The sequence below is a fragment of the Neopelma chrysocephalum genome, unplaced genomic scaffold (assembly GCF_003984885.1).
Source record: "Neopelma chrysocephalum unplaced genomic scaffold, ASM398488v2 Primary Assembly neopelma1_23, whole genome shotgun sequence".
NCBI lineage: Eukaryota > Metazoa > Chordata > Aves > Passeriformes > Pipridae > Neopelma > Neopelma chrysocephalum.
Window position 1 is genome coordinate 35195556 of NW_020897691.1, and position 21001 is coordinate 35216556.

The 21001-nt window shown below is 41.3% G+C and overlaps 1 protein-coding gene across 2 annotated transcripts in view; it reads left to right on the plus strand.

The window, feature by feature from the left end:
- METTL24 (methyltransferase like 24) overlaps positions 1-21001 on the plus strand; it is a 47804-nt gene that overhangs the window by 12589 nt on the left and 14214 nt on the right. For both annotated transcript variants that reach the window (XM_027693299.1, XM_027693308.1), the window contains exons 2-4: positions 7961-8059; positions 11883-12022; positions 17576-17804. In XM_027693299.1, the coding sequence (XP_027549100.1) occupies positions 7961-8059; positions 11883-12022; positions 17576-17804 (468 nt within the window). The remainder of the gene's footprint in view (positions 1-7960; positions 8060-11882; positions 12023-17575; positions 17805-21001) is intronic.

Consider the following 21001-nt stretch of genomic DNA (forward strand, 5'->3'; position numbering starts at 1 on the left):
ATCTGACTTCATCATATGAATTTTGGAAGGTGCTCTTTATTTTTCCAAAGCCATTTCTTCATTCCTAAAGTGATGTAAATTCTGTCACACAAAGTCGGTGGCAAGCATCCTTCTTTCCTGCACATGCTTTTCTTATGAGACATTTATTTAGGGGAAAAGACAGAAACCTAAAGGTAGAGTGGGAAAGAGCTTGAGTGTGGGCTTTGTGTGTAAAGCGCTGAACCTCCCAATGCATCGAAGTTGTTGGTGTTTTGCATGGAGGTCGGTGTGTCTTGCCTGCAGGTTAGGCCAGCAGTTCCCTCGAGAGTGTGAGAGCAATGATTTGTATGCGTGTGGCTGGATTTCATACCATGAAATGGGAAATCAGTAGCAAAAGGAGCAGAAAGTAAACATCAGTATTAACAAAAGGAAAGCAGAGGTGAAATGCTTGTTGATTGCTGCCTTTTCAGGGGTTGTTATGTATTCATGTTCAGACTGATTTCCTTTACAAGGGTAAAGACTTTGGGTTTCAATTACCATGCGGTGACTCAGAGCTTTTTTCTAATGAGAACTGAAGTCAGAAAATACTTTGCTTTTTTCCTTTTCCTTGCTAACCCAAAGAGTTTTACTTAAGGTGCAAACTGCAGCCTTGCAGCTGATAAACTGCTCTCAAGTGAAGCCCTCTGGGCAGCATTTGGAGCTTCCTAAGTTGAGTCTTGCAGCACTCGCATCCTGCTCCCAGGCAGACCAATGTGTGCTGCACTGCAAAGGCTTGGAGGAGATGAGGAGGCTTGGAGAGAGTGAGGAGCTAGGCGTGAGTTAAGTGCATCTTAGAAATTCTTTTTTCAATTAAATAAAACACACACACCTGGACATAAAATTCTTCATATACAGGTCATGTCAGAAACTCATTTAAATTGAAGACACATGCTTATTAATGCAGAAAATGGTCTTATTATGGGACTGGCAGAATTTACTTTTGTAAGCAGTCTTCCTGCATGGGAAAGCCTGACTGTATGTTTTGCTTGCTTATCTTGGCACAAAGCTTTTGTTCCTCAGCCTAATGTTCCAGCATCAAATCTTTAGATAAGATCATGGAGCAGATCCTCTTGGAAGATACGTTAAAACATGCTGAAAAAACCGAGTTGGTTAGGGACAGCCAACGTGGCTGCACCAAGGGCAAGTTGTGCCTGACTAATCTACTGGAGTTGTACAATGGAGTGACTGTATCAGTGGACAGGATAAGAGCTATGGATGTCATCTACCTCTGAATTTGTGCCTCTGAGTTGGAGACATACGGGTTTGATGGATGAACTGATAGATGGATAAGGAATTGGTTATAGTTAATGGCTCAGTGTCTAAGGAAACAAGTAGTGAGTGGTGTTTGTCACAAATCTGTACTGGGAACAATGCTATAAGCTGGTCTAGTGGAGGGTGTGCACCATGGAAGTGGATCATACTAGGTGATATTTAAAGGTCTCTTCCTATCCAAACCATTCTGTGATTCTGTAACACATCACAGTTTTATAGCTCTGGAGTTTGCCTATGGAAGGGACTCCCTTTGTGGCCTGCTCATTCCATTGCACCAACCTGGTGCATGCAGAGGATGGAGTAATCCAGTGGTGACTGGTACAGAGAAGGCTGTGTGCAGAGTTGTCAGAGATGCCTCTGCTTTAGATAAACTCAGAAAAGTAAAAAAATGGGGAAATAGATTTCCTATATTAATTATTTTTTTCAGTTCATCACGGAATTTGTGCAATGTTAGAGTGTCAGTGTTGGAGTGGAAATTCTCATTTTAGGTTGGCTGCAGTACTAGGTGTGACCTGCATTTCCCTGTGGTACACTCAGTGCCTGATGCCTCAGAGGGAATCCACTGCTTTTGTCTCAATACAGGCCCACACATGCAGAGAAGAAGTGTATGTAGCAAGTTCTGCAGTGTGGTTTCTAAGGTGAAAGCCTCATATGTTTAAGAAAGACAAACTGCAAAGAAAAATAGAAAATAATAGTAATATAAAAGAAAAGAAAGGAAAGAAACCATTCAGACATGTAGAGATGGAATATCTATAAAGCAAGTTGTGTTAGAAATTAATTCACTCAAATCTTTAAATATGAGTGTCACTTCGTAGGCCTGTATTTTAAATTCCAGCTTACTGAGCCTGTGAGTGTCTCTGCTTCTTCTAAATTAACGATGTAAGGTTAGCATGTTTTTGAGAGTGTACCTTGTGATGCTGATTACATTTGTAGGAAATAAATAGGACAGTTTTATTACAAGTAGAGGTTTCCATGGCTGCCTCGTGCCGGGGCACTTGGGAACCTTTTTGTTTGAAGGAACGGGGAACTATTTTGTGGTCAAGGACTGGTGGACTGCTTGTGATTCTACTTGAAGTTGCTTATTGCTGCTGCCTCCTTGCTGCTACATACAGTTCTGCTTGGGGTTGCCTATTGCTTTGCTTATAGTTCTGCCTGCTTACTGCTACTTATTGTTATTTACTGTTCTGCTTGCTTACTGTTACAGTGCAAAGATAAGCTGGGAAGAATGTAAGGTGGTGAGAGCAGCCTGGCCTCACTGCCAGGGAACCATGCGGCCAGGGGCAGGGAAACAACCTGACAGGTGGATGAAGACAACCAATGGACTGCACCAGAAAGCGAAGATTGCCTTTTAAGGAGGGAAGGAGTGAGGCCTGGCAAAGGAGGAGTGGTGGAGTGGTTATGCAAGTCAAAGGGTCTTAAAAGGGCTCATCCCTCCCATCCAGGTGTGCTCTCGAACCAGGTCACGAATTCGATGCACCCAGCGCACTGTTAATAACGTTCTTTGTTTCACTGTATTTGGCTGTCTTCTAAATTTTAATTAGAGATATTTCTCACACATTTAGCTAAAGGGGACTGTAGGAACTGACCTTTCTCAAGGAGCTCTTTGCCAAGGCTGAAGGCATACTTACTCATCACTACTGACACCTCAACTTTGAGGTGGAGTTAGGTTTAACTTGTGCCACATATTGCTGCTCCTAACATAAAACATTTGGAATTACTCAATCTTGCTGAAGAATGAAGTGCAACTAAACATTGTTTTAGGCTCACTCCTCTAAAACACATGATTTTTTGCAATATGGCATGTGTGATAGTCTGGGCTGGGGTTTCTCTTCTGTGGTGTTGAGCATCTATGGTGTAGGTGTTCTTGAGCCCAGCCTTCAGGCTTCCTTTGCACGTCATGGAGGGTCTTGGACTTTTCCAGTGCTTGATTCATCTACTCACTACTCTGTAGTGAGATGAATCATTCTGTTAAAGAGCCTGTCTGCCTCATCTGTCCTGTCAGATAACTTAGCTCCACAGCCCAGCTCCCAGCTTCTGTGGCTGTCCTCACTGCAGGAGCATTTCTTCACTCCTGTCTCTCCCTTGGAGTCAACCACCTAATTGCCTATGAAACTAAATGTGGGCGTTCACGAGGAATTCTTTGCCGCTGGAGCTGCTCTGTGTTGTCAGCAAGAGGAGCAGTGTGCCAGGTTTGGCTGCCTGCACCCTCAGCAGTCCTCCTACTCATCTTAGCAGGCATCACACTTGTTGTGTGACCCTCTTGAAGCGTGTTTTGTAAAGCCAGTACTTGAGTGGGCTACAACACACTGCTTTCACTTCTGAATTGAGGGAAAAACCCAAACAATTAGACCACTACAAAATAATATGCTTAAGGCCAAAGGTGCTGCAGCGGGACCTCAAACAATATTATGTCTAAGCTCTGTAAATCATATCTCCTCTCACAAGGGCAAGCCTTCAGGAGCTCAATCCAGTAAATCTGCCATGTCGATGCCTGAAATTTTGCAATTTGAATCCCACGCATTGCATTTTAAACTGATAAAATCCCTGCAAAATTTCACCCACAAGCAAGCTCTTTTGTGCTGTGCCCTTTTACAAGGCTGAGTGTGGTGGTACGTAGGGTACCAGGTAGCCAGAATGGTTGGAGGTGAAGATGCGTGTGTCATTTGTGTTCTGTGACTAGCAAATATTTATGGTTATTGATGGAATTTATTGCCACAAGTGATTTCCACTCACATTTGGTCCTGCCTCAAATGTAAAAAAATTATTGTTGCGTGATTTAATCAGAGGATTTGCTTAAGACATCTGTGTATATATTGACAAGTCTTTTGTTTCTTCTTTGGAAGCAACAGATTGCTTCACAGGGTAATGGAATTCCCAAATTTTTGTTTATAAACACAGCTAATATGTTTCTGTTTTAATTGGCTGCTAACAAGGAAGGAGATTAAGAGAGGGAAAAAACAGTTATTGAAAAAAAGATGGAAATATGCAAAACTTACTAATTCTCTTTCAAATATAAGCAGAAGGGAAGGGAGGGGTTGAGCTTTTTGGATCAGTGCGCTGAAACTAGGATTGGTCTGGAAAGAATTTAATGATTTGTGTGTTTCAAGTTTAGGCTAGAAAAGCCAGATATTTTGCAGACCTGCAGTTTTAGACCTGCTGGTTTGTAAGCCCTTTGCACATGTTTATTTAAATTTTATGTTATGATTTGAGATTTTAAGTGACAGTCCTTTAAAAGTATACCTTATATATACTACAGATTATTAAGGGATTATCAGATGACTATTGTAGATGGCTATGAGGAAGAAAAATCTAGAAAGAAGTGGCTCCAGAGAAAAGACTCTGCTGATTACTGTCAGATTGGTTTGAAGGAAACATCAGTCCTTATCCTTAAGTGTGAAGTACCTGGGTAAAAAATCAGACCTTCAAATGTGTCCTTCTTTTTCTAACAAAGCAATGGCATTGCCTTAAGATTTTCTTTACTCTCATGTGGTGAAAATTTAGACATCACCCTGAATAACAGTTTCAGGATATCCATTACCATTCTGGAGTAGCTGAAGTCAGTGTCTGACCAGTGCTCAAGATAAAGTCTTGCTGAAGACTGATTTTTCTTAACAATGCTAATTTCAGGTAATGTGTCTGTAAGTGAAGCTGTATATAGAGGCATACTTCAAGATATTCAGTATGGTATTTTTTTAAGTAGCATTGTAACTTTCCAGGTACTGTCATCTCTTTATATGCTGCTGTTTGGGAAACACAGTCATGGTTGGATGAGTCCTTACCCTAGGGAGATAGCCCCCCCATGGTGATAGGCAGAGATGCAGAATGGCTGAACCCATTTTCTGGCTCCTGAGTGACCTTGTGGAGGTCTGTCTTTTCATATCCAAAGCTGCATAATATGGAGGTAAGACCAGGTGCGTTTTATCTGTAGAGTTTATTTGAGAAGGCTTACATGGTAACACTATGGAACAGACTGAAAATTACCTGAAAAACTATAAACAAAGGCTACCAATGTACATATGGAATGGCTTCTTCAGGAGGATATTTTGTGAGTCCTGAACATACCTATGTCATGTCACCAACATCAGTGAGTTACCCACTGGGAGGGTCCACTTGGTCCAAGGGATGTGCTAGATTTTCATCCCAGTTCATCATCTGTGAATCTGTTCAGCAGCTATTGAAGTGCTCCATAGAGATGCTTAGTAGGTGTTAGGAACAGACCTCTCTAATGTATTCGTTAGTGGATGGAAATATGCTGCTACTTCCTAAGGAGCCAGGGTCCAAGTGTGAAGTTTGAGAAGCTATTTAAAAGAATTGCCATCAAACAGAAGCCTCAGGTCTGATATCTGTCATAAAAGTAGCATTTATGCAGTGCTTCTAAATTTAAAGAACTATATAAAAGGTTGTGGTTTTCTTTTTTTTTTTTTTTGAGACTGCCTTATTAAGTCACTGGGGTTTTTATTTCATTTTCATGTGTTTATGGATAGTTTGGAGTCACTGGGAAGGCAGTTTGTCATCTTTAAGATTTTAAGAACTTGAGAGTAAGCTGCAGTGGCTCTTGTATATTGCAGTTTGCTGAAAAAGAACCTCATTCACGTGGTTCATTATAGGGATTTTTTTTTCTTCCCTCTGTGCAGACTGAATTCTTGCTGAATAGTGTCACAATGGCCACCCTGCAATTCCTCTACTTAATGAGCTACTTCTCACACAAATAAATTTCAGAATAACTGGGCACAGATGTTTAGGTATCTGTGTGGTTGGTAGGTGGTTTGGGTTTTTTTGTTTCGTTTTGGTGTGGGTTTTTTTCCCCTTTCTTTTTTTGCCTGAAAATGATTGTCAGTCTTCATTTTCATTTCAGCTTTCAAGCCTGTTGAAACGACAGCATTCCTGTCATTGCAAACGTTATTCAGCCGTGTGAACTGTGACTCATTCTGAAAGATTACACGCATTTCACTCCCTGGTGTGCACCTATCCTCCTACTGTTAGCTGCTTGCAGGCTGGCTTCTGCAATCAGAGGTCATGGGTATGTGCTACTGCAGAGCTTCCTTGCTAGCTTGCTTCCAGCCTCATGCTGTGCAGAGTATAGGAGCCCGCGTTTGCTGTTGGCAGGAAGTTTCAGGGTGAGAAATGCTAGTTTTGTCTGCTTCTGGGGGGAAAAAAAATGTCTAAAATGTCCATTTCATCATCTCTTTACAGTGAAAAAACCAACAAAGAGTAACCCCTAAAGGAACAATAAACCTCATACAGACCTCCTGGCTCACATTCACTCTAGACTACATTTCCTTAGGCTGCAAAAATATCCATTTGTGATATCAGCTGAAGGCAAACTCCATCTAGTCTGGTGGTCCTCTTTAATAACCTTTCTTTTCTAGTTTTACCTTCTTTTTCCTGTGTTCCTCTCTGGCATCAGAGGATCCCTGCTGTCACTGTGCTGGCTCTTCTCCCGGTGCCACAGACCAGTCCTATCTCGTGTCTCAGCACCTCACTTCTCTGATCTGTCTTCATCCTCTCCAGCTAATTGCTATTTCCTACGTGTTTTCCAGGGCTTCTTTTGAAATAAAGTCCTATGGGAATCCCAAATGGGGTTTCTGATTGTATTTTATTGAATGTCAACATGAACCTATGAGGGAGGAACCCCATTATGGAAGCTCAGTTAATTGAGGATGATTAAAGGGAAGCTTGATTCTACCTGCCCAGCCATAGAAGTGAGTTATGGTGCCTGAAGATGAAAAGCCATGAGGAATCAATCCTAATTTAGTACAACTTAACACCATGCTTGTATTTTTCTCTACTTGAGGGCAAGAGATGACAAGTCTAAATTTCCCAGCATGACAAAAGCAGGCAGAATTTGGAGAAGGTGGCACAGATGGGAGCACAGAGCCCTGTTGCTCTGCAAGCATGTGTCTGAAAGACCTTTTCTGTCCTACTCTGTCCATGTGGGAAGGGTTTCTGGGAAAGCTGACAGGATCCCTGAGGTTCAGAGCTGAGGGGCCTTGTAGGGAGTGCAGAAAGCACCCACTGAAGCTACTTCCTCGAGGCTACAAAAATGAGGAGTGGTAGGGCTATGGGCAGCTACACTTGTATTTTTTGAGGGGAAACAAATAATCCTGGTGTATCTCGTCTGGCAAGCATGGAAAAGGAAGAGGACTTTTCTCAAAGACCACAAGAAGCTTGCTTTTCAATAAAATCTAGATCTTAAAAAAGAAAAGAGGTTGTTTGCAGAGGTTTCCTTTGGTGATTAGTGTTTACAATCCAAGTTCTTCTTTCAGTGGACATTCAAACAGATATGCAACAGATATAAAATTAAAATGATATCACTGTTTTCAGATGTTTTGGTAGGGGTTTTAGTTACTCAGATCTTGGTTTTTTTTCATGTGTTTCTGCAAGCCACGGCTTTTTTGGGTGTCCTAGAATGACTGGGTTGACATGTGTATCCTGGATGAAGAGTCCTTTCTTTCTGAATTACCTACATCTGCTTTCAAAGCTGATCACTATAAATCATAAGTGCTCTTTAATTGTAGTTCAAACCCTACTTTATTCTGAAATGTCTTTCATGTGTAGACAAGCCTCTAAGAAACTTTTTGTTTGAAATTAAATCTCCTTATTTTATTAGGCCTTGCATTTTATGATTGTACTACCTTTAAGGTGTTTTTTGTTTTGATTTGTTTTACAGACTGTAAGATGGCACGTTGAACTACAACCATGGGCAAGTCCAACTCCTTCCCTTAACTACGAGGCATTGAGGTTCCTAAAGTATATTAGCACTTCTCAGGTATGTTTTTCATTTCAGTCTCCATTTAGAAGATAGTTTGCCTGCCACAGGTTGTTCCCTCTCAGTTGATGAATTAACCTTGCACCAAACTTTTTTTGAAACTGTTTTATTTCTAAAGTTGTTTAACCTAGCAGGGATGGTCAACATGAATGTAAAGGTCAAAACACAGGTTAGAAAGAATGCATTATTTCCTTGCTTTTTATTTTTGGATGGGTTTGTGTCCTGACAGGAGTGTGGTATGACTGAAATTCTGGACGTAGTTTCTCTCCCTCTCTCTCTCTCTCTCTCACAAACACACTCCCTCTCAGATACAGAAAAATACAGAGCACTCTGTATTGAGAAAACTGTGTTATTCCCCCAACTCCACTCCTCAATAATAATATGATAACCAGGCTCATTTTACTTAAAAAGGATGCATTTGAGGTTCTCAGTAAAATGAGAACAAGGCATCAGACCCTAACTTGGACATGTTGTTTCAATAATACCAGATACCAATGATACCTGATATTTTCAGGACAAAAATGATGACCTGGAAAACGAGTGGGTTTATGTGATTTTTAAAATATGTAATTTCTAAATCCAGATTGTGTTGACGGTTACCTACAGCATTCAGCACATATGGAAATTGGGCCATCATGTCTTCATAGGGGCATCATTTATGCACAACCGCATTTATGCATGTATTTCCAGTAATAAAAATTGGAAAAGGTGCTAGATGCCCACAGTTCTGACAGGGCAGCTGCTTTCAGTACCCAGGTCTATCAGCAATTGACCCTTGAATACAGATTTAACAGCACCATTACTTACACTGGAGAACAGCAAAAAGCCTCGGGTGCTAATGTCACTGAAATGTCATTCACATATGAAATTCTTTGTTGATGCAGTGCTTTCAAGGCTGAGACAAGATTCATTTGAAACACATCTGAAAAGGAGGGTAGTAGAGTGTTCACGTATCCTCCAGCTTGTGGATACCCCTGGCTAAATGGTCAAGAAAATGACATCTGTGCTGCCACTCATGCCAGCATTGAGAGGGCAAGAGGCAAGGTGATGCATATGGGGACAGCAAGAGATGCGTGTAGAGCTGCTTGTTTTGTTGTACAGAAATTTAGGCTGCAGCAGACATACTGAGTTTGAAAACATCCTTCATCTCAGTGACTTAATAAACAGTGGCAGATGCTGCTAAACTCCACTAGTTGGGTTAAAGCCTACAAAGACATCAGTTAATAGAGAGTTTATTGCTTCTGACACACTAATCAAGAAGTTTTGTTCCCAGGGTAACTGACCTTGGTTAGGGAAACAAGCATAAGTGAAAATAAAAAATTAGAGAAATCTCTGTTTCAGACCTGGCGAATGTTACAATATTAATAACTGACGGGATAACACCATAACTGGTATGAGTGCTTCTGAGAATGGGATCCTGCTTATGTAGATGAGCATGGGATCTGATATTCCTTGTTTGTTGAGCAAGTGTGTACTAATTACTGTGCCTGAGTTCAGCTCCCTGCCGATAGTGTACAATGGCTTAAACTGCTGGAGGGGAAGATGCCATGTCAGCAGTGTTGAGATGTGGCCAGAAAAAGCTTTTTCAGTGCTGGTATCTGATGATTAGAAGAACCATCTTACCTGTGCCGTTGTTTGTATGATAGTAGTGAACAGAAGCCCAGAACAGGATGTGAGCTCAGTGCATCAGGGTCTGTAAATCATGCAACAGACTGGTGATGGTGCTATAGGCAGGTTCAGGATTGGGTGGTTTTTTTTTTTATTTTTGATAGCAAGAGCAATTAAGTAGCAAGAGCTGTTAAGATTGCTCCGAATTCTGACTATTGTAATTGCTCATAATGCCATGAGTCAACTAAGTGGCAGCATTGCAGAATCATAGTTTTCTGTAGAGAGTACATTATTCTTCTGTGTCTTAAATTAGTGCTTATTTTTGCAATGCCATTTATTCCTTGATTGTTACGCGACTGAAGGGAAATGGGTAGTGGGGTGCAGTGCAAATAATTGCTTAAAACTTAGTGAATCCCGAGAACAGCATGAAGAGATGCTATATTAGCTTGAATAAATTTTCTGTGGGAATTATGAGCTGAGCAGGAGCAGGGAGGTGGTGATGCAGTGTGCAGCTCTTTGAATGTAATGCTTCAGGCAATGATCTTTCAGAGCATAAGCTTCTTAAAGAATTAGTTTTTTTACTTATTATAAGGTACCTGGTGGAGAGTGCCTATCACATTAAAGGCTGGGATCCAGTTTTCATTCTCACCCCTGTGTAAAATTGTTTCATTTCTGTGGTTCCGGGTGGGACCAGAGCCATGCTTTTTCGTTTGGCTAAAACTGAGAACTGAACCTGGGTAGTCTGCTGTAGAGGAAGGAAGGAGCAAGATGAGAACAGTCTGTTCAGGACTGATGTTTAACCTGGTTTTGTCTCTACCACATTCCTTCCCACCATTTTAGTTTTTGGCTTTCTGGCAGTGCCAGCTCCCATTCCTGCAGCTAGGGTTGGTACTCAGTGCAAAGAACAACTTTTTGTTGTGATGGCTCAGCTGGGTTCCTGCAGCTCTTCTCAGTCTTTGCTTTCCTATCTGTGTGTTAAGCAGCCTGTGCCCTCCAACCCTGAATTTGATGGCTGGGCTGCATGTGGTTTGAAAAGCCCTTCAAAACCCAACTGTAGATGCTGATGCTGATGCAGAGTGGCACAACCTTTCTTAGGCAGAAGCAGCCACAGCTTTGGTGCTTACTTCTGCTCCCTCTTACCTCCTTAACATTGCTAAGGCAACAGCCGTACGAATTGTACTGGCTCTCCATCACCTGCTGTGCTCTGGATCCTGAGTTCTGGAAAGGGTGCAGTGCTCCCCAGCTCTATACCTGCCTTTTCCAGAGTGTGTCTGGAAGAAGAGGATGGTGCAGGGTGATGTGGCCTGGGGGTGAAACGCTGGCCCAGGCTGCTGGGGGGACAGGCAGAGCTGGTGCTGCAGGCAGGGGCTCCTCCTTAGGGTGTTATTCACAGAGCCGTGGTTTTGTCGGCTCAAACACCGCTGTGTTTTGGCTGCTGCCGGCTGCTGCTCAGCTGCCGGCAAAGCTGACTTCACACCTCAGTTAAGTGATTTTTGACACTTACAGGTTTCTGATGAATCCAGTGTGTTTTCAGTCTTTGCTTTCTTGGTCTGTACAAGGGCTTTAAGTTACAGTGTTCCTCCCTGCAGGGTCTCTGTTTCTTCTTTTGCAGGGTGTTTTATCCTGGCTTTAGGCTCGAGACATCTAAGCCAGCTCAGCATAGACACACATGCTATGATTCCTCTGTTTAGTTAAGCACTTGCTTAAATCCCCTTGTTTTTGGAGAGGCCATGTGTTGAGGTAGTGATTAAATCCCTTCTGGAGCTGAGATCCAGGATACTCTGGATAAGGTATACGGCTTACATTGTGTGACACTGCACCTTGTGATTACAATCTTGAATCATGACATGAATAATGATTTTATCATTATTTGAGATGCAGAATCCATTCCAAGGTTTGAAAAAAACTCCAAAACATTTAAATGGTGAAAGATCTTTTCCTTGTGGAAAAATGATTTGGGCTACAGTACTATTGCTTAATTATTTGCTTTTCAAACTGCATTGCTCTCTGTGGGATTATATAAGCCTTAAATTTCACCAAGCAGAACAGATGAACAGGGAAAAAATGATCAAATTTCTGTAGCCATGTACCAAATTGACAATCAGATTTAAATGAAACCAATTAACATTTTTCTTTTTCCACCCTTTCCCCAGAAGGCAAATTAAAAACAAATTAAAAGTCCTATCTAAAATGAAGCATCCTTTGATTTCAACAGATTTCATGTGAACATATGAACCTGAACAGCCTGAAGGGGTACTCTGAAACCTCAAAAAAGCCCTGGTCGATCTGTCTTGATGAGAGGTTTAGCCTCATTCACCGAATCAGAAGCAAGCAATGCCGTCTGTATTCACTTGGGTAAGCACTCTCTTTTAAAATACAGGAAATTGTTTCATGACAGGTAACTTCAAAAAGCCCTATAAATGCAACACAGGTTGCAACAAGGTTGTTTTCTAAAATATAGACTTTGTTTGTGTATGTTATGTGTTGATGTGCTTCTGTAAACATTTTTTTTAGAGAAAAATCTTTCTCTATGAGGCTCTTTATTTTCCTTTGCTTTTCTAATATTAATATGAAAACAAATTTCTTAACAGTGAGTTGTGAGTAGTAATTCATACAGAGGAAGATGGAAATTGGGGAGATAAACTGAGAAACCTACATCATCTTCTTTGAACAGAGATGACTTGCATATTTGCCGGATAGTTCAGCAGCATTACTTATAAAACTTCGTTAACTGCCTCTGGGACAAAATAGTACATTTCTGTATGAGAGTCTGTTTGTTCAACACTTTAGGGGTGATTTGTGGCGAAGTGATAGTAATAAAGGCAATTGTGGCTTTACTTTAAAATGTTTGCAGTGTTTATGATATTTACAGCACTGGAGATTGAGGTTTTCACTCTGTACAGAACAAGTGCTTTCTCAGGTAGCAAAACCACATATGCAGCCTGTTTCTGTGCTAAGAAAACATTCTGCTTCCCACGAGGATGAGGGAGATCAGTCCTCAGAGTACATCAGGCCACTGGCCTTTTACATTACCCATCAGCACACAGCTGCATTAGGAGAACGATTACTGGAATCTGGAGCCCGTTTCCCACAGATCACCACATAGCTGCTGCCTAATAAAACTGTCTTTGCTGTCCTGGGAGCCAGCTTCAGGTTTGAGGTGTATTGAAGCACTTCATCTCCCTTGAACCAGTGCAATTTATTTCTGTGATTTTGCTGCTGTGGGATACAAACTGTGGATAGCAGGGAATAGTGCCTGGGTGGCATTTCTCAGTGATTAGTACATGGGAGTTAACACCAGCAATTAGAGTGAAGTGGATGCAGAGAGCACTGCAGTCAAAGGGAGCATTTTTTGGTTAATTTGGGTGGGTTTATATTTGGCTTGAGTTTGTATTGAGCTGTAGAGACCTTCTTAGAGGTTGAGGAGCTCTCAGGTTTTGTTCAGCAGCACTGCTCAGTGGCAAAACAATAAACATGCCCTTTAGAGATAGATCAGGGATACAGAGAGGAGACTCCTCTTGGCTACTGTTGCTTCATATTTTCTGAATGTTCTTTGCAATCCATTTCAAATTATACTTACCTATATTAATGCAAAATATAGGTTTACATGATTTTTTTTTCTTATCAGCTTTTCATGTTCCTATGAAAGTTAGGAGTGATGCTCAGTTCCAGACTACCTGCTTGATAGTAGTACTGACTTATTGCCTGAGGGCCCTTTCAGTAGTCAGTAGGGAGAGGCAGGCACATTCAGGTGAAAAATCAGCTAAGCTAAATAACATTCTGGAGGCAGGTCTAGGTTTCCTTTGATTATAGAGGAAGTCTGGGTAACGTGTCTGCTGACTTTAGATGTCTTGGTAAAATACTCAAAGTTCAGTGGAATTAATCTAGACCTTTCCCTTCAAGCTGCAGGATCATCAGTATTAGACTTGAGCTCCTGTATTAATGTCCCTTTTCTATGTTGCGTTGTATCAAGTGTGGGTTGAGAATGGTATTTTTGTTGAACTGACCAGTAGGTACAATGCAGAGTTGATTTTGTCTGTGTTAGGAAATGCAGATTTGGCATGAATTTGACCAGCACAGAGATATTTTACTAATGATTTTGAACAAACCCGAGCTAGTGCATGTATACCAGTGCTTTATATGTGGTGCTGTTTTGCACCAGCTCCAGGGAGCCTGAATGCCAGATTTTCTGTACTGGTGGAACAGTAGGACTTAGCAGAGATTGAAATTGATGTTGGCTCTCCCATCAGACGTCAGAGACACACATGCAGTTAGTAACAAACCATGATGCATCACATGAAACAGCAAAAAAATAAAAGGGAAATACTTGAGATTAAGGAGAAGCAGTCTTCAATCCAGCTGCTTCTGCAGACTTGGAGCTCGTTACTGCATAATTCTTCCCCTCAGACTCACTTCCTTTAGTTTATGACAGACAGAAAAGTAATTTTGTTCTGAGTAGGACAAAAAACCTCTTTTAAACATTTTTGTTATCCCATACACTTTATGAAGAGCTAACAGGGAGCAGCTGCGTCCAATGAAGAACATTCTCTGTGGAGAGGATGGATACAGGAGAAATGTGAAAGTTCAGTGTGAGTGTTACTGGGAATCCTGAATTAAATCCATATATTGCTAAAACTGGAACAAAACATGCTGCTTAGGCTTTGCCTCCTCAAATGCTATAGAAGAGGTCACTTGTGAATGCGAGCGAGTAGTCTCTGGAACATCTGGGCATCCCTTTAGATTAGTTATAGTTGCTTCCACTACTGGGACACAGCAATGTTTTTGCTTCAGAGACAGGATTTCCCAGTGTGATACATAATTGCAATATGCATTAGTGACCTCTAGTTATTAGTGCTAAATCTACTTAGATTAAGCTAAGTCAGTTACAAACACCACAGGCAGGCATTCAAGCTGGGATAACATAAATGAATAGGATTTCAAAAATTTACCAGTAGATGTTTAAAGAGTCTTACTGCAATATAGTATAAATGCTGTTTCAGGTGCATCCTAAAGTGTAGGGGTTTTATGATCCAGGCAGGGGGTGCTTCTTTTTTCCCTGAGCTGCAGAGCTCAGTTTTCTTCCTTTGAAAAAGAAGGGGGGAGGAGGGGAAGCACAGAATGAGAAAGCTGGACCTTAACATGCATGTGTTTATAGCTCTGTCCTGTGATCGCTGTGGGAGCTAGAGTACCTGCAGTTAGGCTGGATCAGCTACAGGTGCCAACTAGAGCTGTGCTGTAGAAGACAAAGCAGCTTTTGTGCCACTTGCGCACTCGCTGCATTCCTGGATGATTCAGGGGCCGGTGGGATGCTTTGTTCAGTGCAAGCTGCAGCACAGTGTTTATTCTGAGTGCAAGGCTCTGTGTACCATGACCCTCTGTGAACCCTGGGAGCAGGGAACAGCCAAGGGACACCGCTGCCTGCTGTGCTGCGCTCTGTCCTGGGTCAGCGTCCCTGCCCTGCTGCCAGCGGGGAGCAATGCCAATGAGCCCTTCCTTTGCACTCACACACAGGCTGGGAGAGATGGTCCTGCAGGTGCTGGTTCTGCTGTTTGGAAGCCCACCTGTACCCCCACTGCAGGGCACTGCGTTTCTCTCTGTAACCGAGCGCCCTTCTCCTTTATAGTAAAAATAGGGCCAGTGTCTTTGACATGTTTTATTTTGCTGTTGATGGAGGCAGCAGCTGCTCTCTCCTGATGGTGGGGAAAGGCCTCTCTAATCTTCTGTGACCTCCACACCTTTGTTTTAAAATCAAGGTATCTTTTTAAGTAACACAAAATCTTTTTTAGGAGACCTAATTTGTTTATCTTTTTCATGCTACGTTATCCCTTAGCATGATTGCATGTGAGCCAGGCATTTTGGAAACCAGTTCCTTCAGAGATTAACTTATTTTCTCCCCTAAATATCTGTTGTTGGCTAAATCTCTCTTCAGGTGTGAATTTGAGCTGTTACTAGAGTACCAGAAGATATATCAGCCCCTTCTCTACCCTCATCTGTATTTTTTTTTTCTGTTTTCCACCACCGAAACCTCCCTTTGCAGTCCACACAAGTGGCAGTCTGTTTGGATGCAGCCTGAGGTTTGCCTACAGCAAAGCATCCAGCCCTCTGGATTGTACCAGCTGGTACAGTTAGAAGTGTGTTATTGACACATGTGGCCATCAGATGCTGGCAGGCTCTTCACTCTAGTGCTGTAACTGCCCCCAACAAGTTGCATGTTGTTCATTTTTAGCCAGTTTCTCATTCCTAAGGGATTACACTGGTCTTTGTCCATCAGTGTCCCTTCTGTAGAAAGCCACATGCAAACAAGCATGTCGATTCACTTAGTTAACTTCTGAACTTTTTTCCTAATGCGCGTTGAATGTATTAAAAGAAAACTCCTCTCTTTTCCTCCTACACGGCTGTACGGGTTGGAATCCTGTGAAATAGAGTTGTTCTTAAAAGCACACTAGGATATTTTTGCAAACCCTGTCTCCTCATACTTTCCCAGGACACGCAAAAGGGAAGATGGCTGAGCAGAAGACCACCTCATAGGCTGTCACTACACTGTGCTTAACCATTATTACAGCAAGTGTCGTACCATATTGGTAACTTCCAAAACACATTATCTTCTGAACATTGTTTCGTCAGTTGAATTCTTTTTAGTTTACTAGTATGTCATCTCTGTAAAACATTTAGTGCTGTCCTGATGTCATACCATAGAGTATGACATGATTTACAATGTATCGCGTTTTACGTATTGATGCAAATAGCCAAAATTATTTCACAGTGACACCGTTTCTAAGGATTACTGTGGTGTAGTGTAGCAGGTGCCCTGACAGTACACCTTAGAGTTCTGCCCTGCAATGGTTTGTGCGTGAGAGATAAATGCCGTGATGTTAGTACATGGTGGACGGTCTCAATTAGCACAACTGGTTCAAGTGCTATTTAAAAATCTTGATTCTCTTCTTAGCACTATACATGTGTTAGTTTTGTTAAAGTTTAATGTGTAGTGCATGATTTGAATCACATTTGGAACAAGCTTGAAGGAGTATGAAGGAAGAGAACATCCTGTTTTACAGAGTAGAAAAGGCCTGTGGTCCAGATGTGATTCCAGTGGTAAATACCAGATATTTTTAGTTTTAGTGCACCGTGTGTGAACCAGTGGGCTGTAGGAGGTGGGAATATGGCACAGTCTTGTAAAATATGTCTTCTCCTTGCAGAGGTAGGGACTGAGACAGTCCTGCTGTACAATGGGGCTATTAATTTTTCTTCTTCTTTGGGATCTTCACCAAATTAGCAGCAATATTTCTCTTAAGTCTATATAACAAATCTGCTACTGTTGTAAATTGGTTATTTTTAAATTTTCTTTTTTTACTTGTGTCCTCCTGTTTGCAGAGAAAGAGAGGCATTTGGTACTTGTGTCGTGTCCACACTGGTGGTCATTGTGGCTCATCTTTGTAACACCAGATGATAGAAATGGTGTGAAATATGCCATTTTTTTACAAAAGAGTACTGTATAAATTTTAAATATATTTGCTCTTCTGTTTATGCTTTGCTTATTGGAAGTTTGTGCAGTGGCGACTGAAAAAAGTGTTGTAAACTTGTCAAGAAAAAAGCAAATTGAAAATAGAGAAATATATATAAATATAAAATAGGAATATCAATAATGTCAGCACATAGATTCCAACATTTAATTTACTGCCTTATAAATTTTGTCAACTTTTGAATTAAGAAAATGCTCTTTGGGAAGTTTGTCAGCCTGGCTAAAAGTGGTTTAGTTCTTGACTTGAAAGGAGCCCTTTGTTCTAATCATACTGTATTGAATTTCCTGTTTAAGCCAGTTCATCCTCAGAATGTCCTACCCACTAACAGTTCTTCTTGCAGCATTAATAGTTACATGTTTTTTGGTGGTGGGTTTTTTTTTTTTGGTAGGCTAGGCAGTGATGACAACCAGTTTGAGGTCGGCATGGCCAACAGTGGGTGTGAGGTGCATCGCTTTGACCCCAGCATCAAGTCAGCGCACATCCAGGAGGGTCGGCACCTCTGGTACCATCGCCTGTCCATTGACTGGAGGGATCCCAATCCAGCCATTGCTGCTCACAAGCTTCACAGCAACACAAAGAAGCTGGGCACAATATTGAATGAATTTGGACATCAGAAGGTAAGGACTCGGGTGTCAAGTTTCTGACTGCAAGATTATGTGTTGAGAAAGCTGCAGAACTTCCTCCATGCTATCTAAGGAGACTGCGCTTTCCAAGGTTTTCTCCTGATAATGGATCTTTCTTTAGCAGTACTTGTAATGCATTTCTTGTAGGAGTGCCTTTTCTGTCTTGCTTTTCTGTGTGCTGATAACAGCCACCCTGATTTTAAATCACTAGCCATATACTAAATACTTTCTTCCTCCTCCTCCTTCCCTTTCCTTTGAACTAGCTGGTGACATTGGGTGCTAGCACTTCTAGTCCTGTGGTCTTTGCCTCAGTATGAACTCGAGTACTCACATGAACAAGTTTATAAAGAGAAAAAAAATATTTGCAACAATAATTAGAAGAGGAAATGGATGGGTTGTTTACATTTTCAAGGTCACTGGTCCTAATTACAATCATCAACAACAAAAACATCCTGTTTTGAAATTGGCAGCAGTCTGTGGGGTTTTTTATTTTAGCATTTCCCAGTTTGTTTTTAAAGAACTATAAAGACTTCAAAAATCTTCAAGTCTCAAATAACTTTTGCCAGAGTATAGCTGAAGAAGTTCCTTAGGTTGCTTTTAAGAGAGCTTTTCCTTCTGAGGATACACAAGCATGAATTCAAATGTTTATGTACTTAATTGCCTGCAGCTAGTTCTGCTTGCCTTTGTTTTTTAAAAAACAGGCAGCCTGAGCTAAGGAGAGGCTCTTCTGTAAGACTTACAAAGCAAGCAGTGCAATGTTTGTTTGGTTTGTTATTAAAAGATGCAGGATGTCCTTTTCAGTTCACTTCTTGCTTTCCTTTAATATTTTCTTTTGGCTCAGCTCTACTGATTGAACCATTTTGAAGATAAGAGCAGAAAAAAGAAGCCTTTTCCTACTTCTTAGGCATACTGTAACTATACTAGACTGTGCATTAGCAAAACATCTGGGGAGACAGAGAGATGGCTTTTCCTTGATGTGTGCCTTACATTGTTTGTTTTGATTTTAGAAGAATTAGTCACAGAGCAAATAATTAATGACCCGATCCAGAAAAAGTGTGCAAGTCTTGTGATATACCAGACCTGCGAGGGAACAGTCAGTCTCAGGTTATCATGTTGAGACGGAGCGATTATAAGACCTTCTGTGAACAAGAAGAAGGTAGCAATGAATTCTGAGTATGTAATTTTCTGGGCGAGAGTTAGCTGACATGTAAACATCTGGCTGCAGGGCAGCCAAGGATCATAATGCACATGTAACACATGCAACCAGGCTTTCTTCTAGCTGTGTACACATGACATGGGATTTGGTTAAGTGTTTTGACACATTATGAACAGTGTATACAACCTCTTGCTCTGTTAGCATTTGAGCAGCTCCCCTGTGCAAAACTGTGGCTTAGTAAAGTTGGGAACTGACTTTCTCCTGGTGAGGATAAAGCTGTTGCACATCCTGCAACCTTCTGGTACTATATATTTGTGAAATACCTGAATGTACTGACTGTCCTCACATTGTTCTGTTTAGATTTTCTTGAATTTAGAAGGCAGCCTGAGAACTTGCATGTTGTGTAAAGACACCAATAAGCTCAAATTTATGAAGAGAGCATCAAAGTAAATACTGTGACATTCAAGTTTTCAATAAGTTAATTCAAAACAGTTCCACAGAATATTTTCCAAAGCACTTTTTTTTTTCAATTAGAAAGTTAAAACATGCTCTTTGTCCTGTTCTTTTTAATTTAAAAAATCCTTCCACTTACCCTCAACTTTGTTCCATTCCCACTTCAAGACAGGAATTCCGGGCAGCTGCATTTGAAGTTAATGCCTCATTTTCTCCTTGCTTTTATTCTTTAAGATTTGGGACTTGAGCCAAGACCCTACAAGTGACTGAAACTATTTCCACCGATGTTAGAAGATCAGACTGATGAAAACAGCACAGACAAGGCCTCCTGGAGTGCTTGCTGTTTTAGCCTTGAAAACAAAACTTGCAGTTTGGGGGGTTTGTGTGCAAGAGAATCAAAGGACTTGAGTGGGCTCGTTTGCGCACTGACTCAGATGAGAGCACACCTGCTATTCTGCAGACAGTGATAGGACCTCATCCACAGAAAGGGAAACCCATCCTGATATTTTGGCAAGAAATACAAACACTTTTTGGTGTTAAGAGTGGATGTGAGGAAAGATTAAAAGATCTCGATCTTTCTAACTGTCTATGTGGCATAACAGTCCTCAGTTCTCTGAGGAATGTGAACAGCCTGGGGGTAGAGGACTTATCTAGTACTATATCTAGTACTATATTAGGATGTGGCTGACAAAGGAAACATGTAGTCGGAGTATTTTTGGGAACTGTTAGAGTGTGAAATCTCTTAAGCCCTGGGATAATCTCTGAAGGATGTCATGGAAGTTTTATTTCCTGGTATACGGTTCTAAATTGAAAATTTAATGGTGTATCTTCTGAGAAGAGCAGTATTTTATTGGCCACAGGAAAGGATACAGATGTAAAAATTGATCTTGCTCATCTTCCCTTCCCCACCCCCCACACTCAATTTTTTTACTCAATGTGCACGCTCTGTATTGCATTGATGATGAACAGTGGAAAAAGGAAAAAGGCCACTGAGTGCACATGATTCTTTTTCTATTGCAGTGACGTTCAGCTTTGAGGAAGCTTTCCCTTTCATATTTTATGAAGGTAGTCATAGTATGACTACCTACTGGTCTGGGGTTGCTACAATGCTGGTGTTCCCCATGGATTAGTATCAGTGGATGGGGAACTTACCTTCCTACAGAGTTGTTGGATAATTCAAAACAGAAGGGATCTTAAAGGATCTATAGTTCAGTCCTCTGCTCGAAGCAAGGCCAGCTGTGAAGTCGGACCAGGTTGTTCAAGGCTATATCTGCTCTCATCTTGAAAAACACCAAGTTTTCTCCAGGACAGAGACTGCCCAACTTCCCTGAGCCAGCTATTGTTCTGCTGGACTATTCTAATTATGAAAATATTTTTCCTAATATTCAGTCTGAAAGACCCTGATTTGAGTTTATGCCTATTGTCTCTTGTCCTACTTCTAAGCACTGCTGAAGAGCCTGTCTCTGCTGTCTTGATGACCTCTTTGTAGGCTCTACAGGCTGATGTTTTTTCCCTCAACAAAGCTGATGCTCTTTCCCTCTGCCTGGTTTGAACAAGCCCTGTTCCCGCAAGTCTCTCCTTG